The 3,428-nt window shown below is 35.2% G+C and overlaps 1 protein-coding gene across 1 annotated transcript; it reads left to right on the top strand.

Moving 5' to 3' along the window:
* Window positions 1-5: 5 nt before the first annotated feature.
* Window positions 6-3,158, top strand: LOC140966688 (probable pectin methyltransferase QUA3; the record flags this gene model as incomplete). The annotated part of the gene is made up of 4 exons (XM_073426939.1): window positions 6-187; window positions 353-727; window positions 916-1,011; window positions 2,720-3,158. Coding segments are annotated over 4 exons (867 nt in total), but the record flags the coding sequence as incomplete, so codon positions are not given.
* Window positions 3,159-3,428: the final 270 nt, after the last annotated feature.

Here is a 3,428-nt window from a genome sequence, read left to right as displayed (position 1 = left end):
AGTGGCAAAAACAAGACAAAGAATGGAATGATCTGCAGGCTGTGGCCAGATCATTGTGTTATGAGATCATTGTTGTGGATGGAAACACAGCAATCTGGAAAAAGACTAATGGGGATTCATGTATTCTAAATCAGAATGAATTTGGACTTCATTTTTGTGAAGAATCTGTTGATCCAAATTTTGCATGGTAATGCACATGATTCAGTCTTAATGTTCTCATGTTTTTTTATTCTGTGACTGACGGGTGATCCTGAACTTCATAATTTTGCAAATGACACATTCATTTCTGTGACGTGGTTGGTTTTAGCTTTCGGCAGTTATATTTTGTGGACTGACGTAAATGAATGTGCAGGTCTTTCAAGTTGAAAAAATGTGTGAGTCGGATACCATCTGCCAAGGGAAATTTTGCTATTGGGATGATTCCAAAATGGCCCGATAGATTGACAAAGGCTCCTTCACGGGCTAGTGTCATGAAGAATGGAATGGATGTGTTCGAAGCTGATAATCGAAGATGGGTAAGAAGGGTTGCTTATTACAAGAATTCGCTAAATTTGAAACTAGGAACTCCATCTATACGAAATGTCATGGACATGAATGCATTCTTTGGAGGTTTTGCTGCAGCAATAACATCTGATCCTGTTTGGGTGATGAATGTCGTCCCTCCTCGCAAGCCTTCGATTCTTGATGTCATTTATGATCGTGGACTTATTGGAGTTTACCACGATTGGTGAGTAGAATCAACTCTATGTTGTATCCATTTTTCTGTGGCGTTGTTTAGGCTTGTGAAAGAGAGTCTGGTAGATGAATCAGGAGTAAATTCATTCAATGCAATAGTTGAGATGCACTATATGCATGTTTTAAGTGTTAGCTATTCTGATTGTTGAATTGAATCTTGCTTGTGGCTGATGCATGCAGGTGTGAGCCTTTTTCCACTTATCCTCGGTCTTACGATCTAATTCATGTAGCTGCTATAGAATCTCTTATAAAGGATCTGAGTTCTGGAAAGAGCAGGTATGTTATTATTTTTGCACTTTTTTCAACTTAACTATTTGTTGGCTCTTTACCACCCTAGGAAAATTTCAAGTGCATTTTCTGCTACTGGGTGATACTTGGCTATCCCTGTTGCACCAGCACATACAGGGACACAGATAAGACGCAACATGGATATGACTGGCACAAATTTTTTGAAGTTTTTAAACATGACACAACGTAGGCACATCCATACAAAATATATACAACACACACACACACACACACACATACGAACACATATTTCGTATGAATGAAAAATATTAAAATTTTGTTAAGATATGTACCGTTTAATGTATATTAGTCTACTAATTCTACTTTATTTTAAATTTAGGCACATAACTAAACAAGACTTTTCGACTGCATATGCATGCATGTAATCAATGCTCAAAAAAACTTAAAAAATTTAGTAATTATAAATGCTGTCAAGTTTCAAATAAAATTGAACAAAGTAGACCATGATAGTTGTCGGTATTGATCTTCCTTGTTCATTCTTATACAATTTAATCGAAGAACTCATGAGAAAAAAGTTAAAAGGCTAGATGCCTTTTAACTATGTAATGAAAACTAGTATTTATTTAGTTGTTAATTAGTAATCAATTTTTTTACTGTAAAAGAATTGGATGCAGTGGTTTAGATATAAAGAAAATAAGAAACACAAGAGTGATGTGATTGTATGTCTTTCAAAATTTTGATATATTTTCGAAGAACTAAGAAAGTTCGAAAATAATTTGGTGTAATTGTAAGATCGACCACTTTCTTGGTAATAGATGGTGGTAAAATGCAATCTCGAATCTATTGTACAGTAATTTAAACACCATATTTCGATCGCATTTCTTGCAAAGACAGTTATCATTTCCCAGTAATCTACCTTCAAAAAATTGTTCTAAATTGCAAGCCAGGGAATCAAATATGTGATTTTGTCTTTGATACTTATCATAGGATGGAGCACTTATTATTTAACCAAACATCAGTCCAAGTCTTGCGTTTTGATAGCTTTGCCAACATGGGCAATTATTGCTGCCCAACAGTGACCAAAATGTACCGGAGTCCGGATATACCCATATATGTGTTGATACATGTGTCCGTTTTTTTATTTTAATTTCCTAGTCCAACGGGATATTATGTGTTTTCTAAAGTGTGTGTATATTACAGTTGGCAATTCTTTCCCTTCGTCCCATTGTTTATTTGCCATTTTTAATATTTCCGCGGCTAGCATAAGTATCGAGCCTCCTTCTCATTTTTCTTTTTATCTTATTAGCCCATACTTTGAGAGTTGAGACAATTGCAGTTATATTTTCTATGGCATTTACTATTCTCTCCTGGAAATGATTCTATGAGATCAATTTTCTATTTTGCAGTTTAAGATTTTTTTATGACATTGAGCATTAATCTCTTGCGTGATTGAGAGAGAAATTTATAGATGCCCAACTTCTTAATGGAAATAATCACTCGACTTCGAACGGTTGCTCAGGAATAAGTCTCCATGACACAAACAAGCTATAATATAGCTAAGGCCTAAGAACACTTGCTAGTAATTTCAGCCTTCACTTGTTTTTCTGTTTGTGAAAGTAGCAGAAGCATTATACCTACATACAGAAATTTGATGTCTTTCGTTTGGACTTGTTTGTTCTTCCAATCGGGGATGTCTTCTTTTTGCACCAGCTTAATCATCTAGGTTGAAATGCAGGTGTAACCTTGTGGATTTGATGGTAGAAATGGATCGAATGTTACGCCCTGAAGGTACGGTTGTCATTCGAGATTCACCAGAAGTGATTGATAAAGCAGCTCGCATCGCTCGTGCGATTAGATGGAAACCTACTATACACGAGAAAGAATCCGAATCACACGGAACAGAGAGAATTCTGGTAGCACATAAGAACTTGTGGAAGCTACCTTCCTGATCCTACTAACGAACTCTACTGTTAATTATATTGATGGTATGATTATCCTACATAAGTAAGTACCTTGATGATTCATTAAAGTTCAATGGCAGTTCAAAGCATCAAGAAAACGTCCTCTGTTTTACTTTTTTGTCTCATTTATGTCATCAAAATGGTAGCTGTTATATAGGACAAAGACATTGTAAAAAGCCAATACATACATATTTATTTTTTTTTTGAAATGTTTTTAATCTATATCGAAATATCATTCCTTATTTCTGACTCGAATATTTATGCATCGTTTGATTGTGTCGATAACATATTTGATGTTAGCCTCCAAATTTATGGGCCATAGGAATTTGTCGGAGGGAAGAATTGTAATATCCTATAATCTGAAATTTTGGTTGATTTGTCGTTTTTGGAGGTGAAAAAACTTAACATCCCACGACGCTGAACTAGATTGCTTCATGAACCTTACACGAGGTCCATGTGTATGTTGAAAATTAAATATAATTG

The sequence above is a fragment of the Primulina huaijiensis genome, unplaced genomic scaffold, assembly GCF_012295235.1.
Source record: "Primulina huaijiensis isolate GDHJ02 unplaced genomic scaffold, ASM1229523v2 scaffold207690, whole genome shotgun sequence".
NCBI classification, from domain to species: domain Eukaryota; kingdom Viridiplantae; phylum Streptophyta; class Magnoliopsida; order Lamiales; family Gesneriaceae; genus Primulina; species Primulina huaijiensis.
This window is presented reverse-complemented; position numbering and strand designations above follow the sequence as displayed.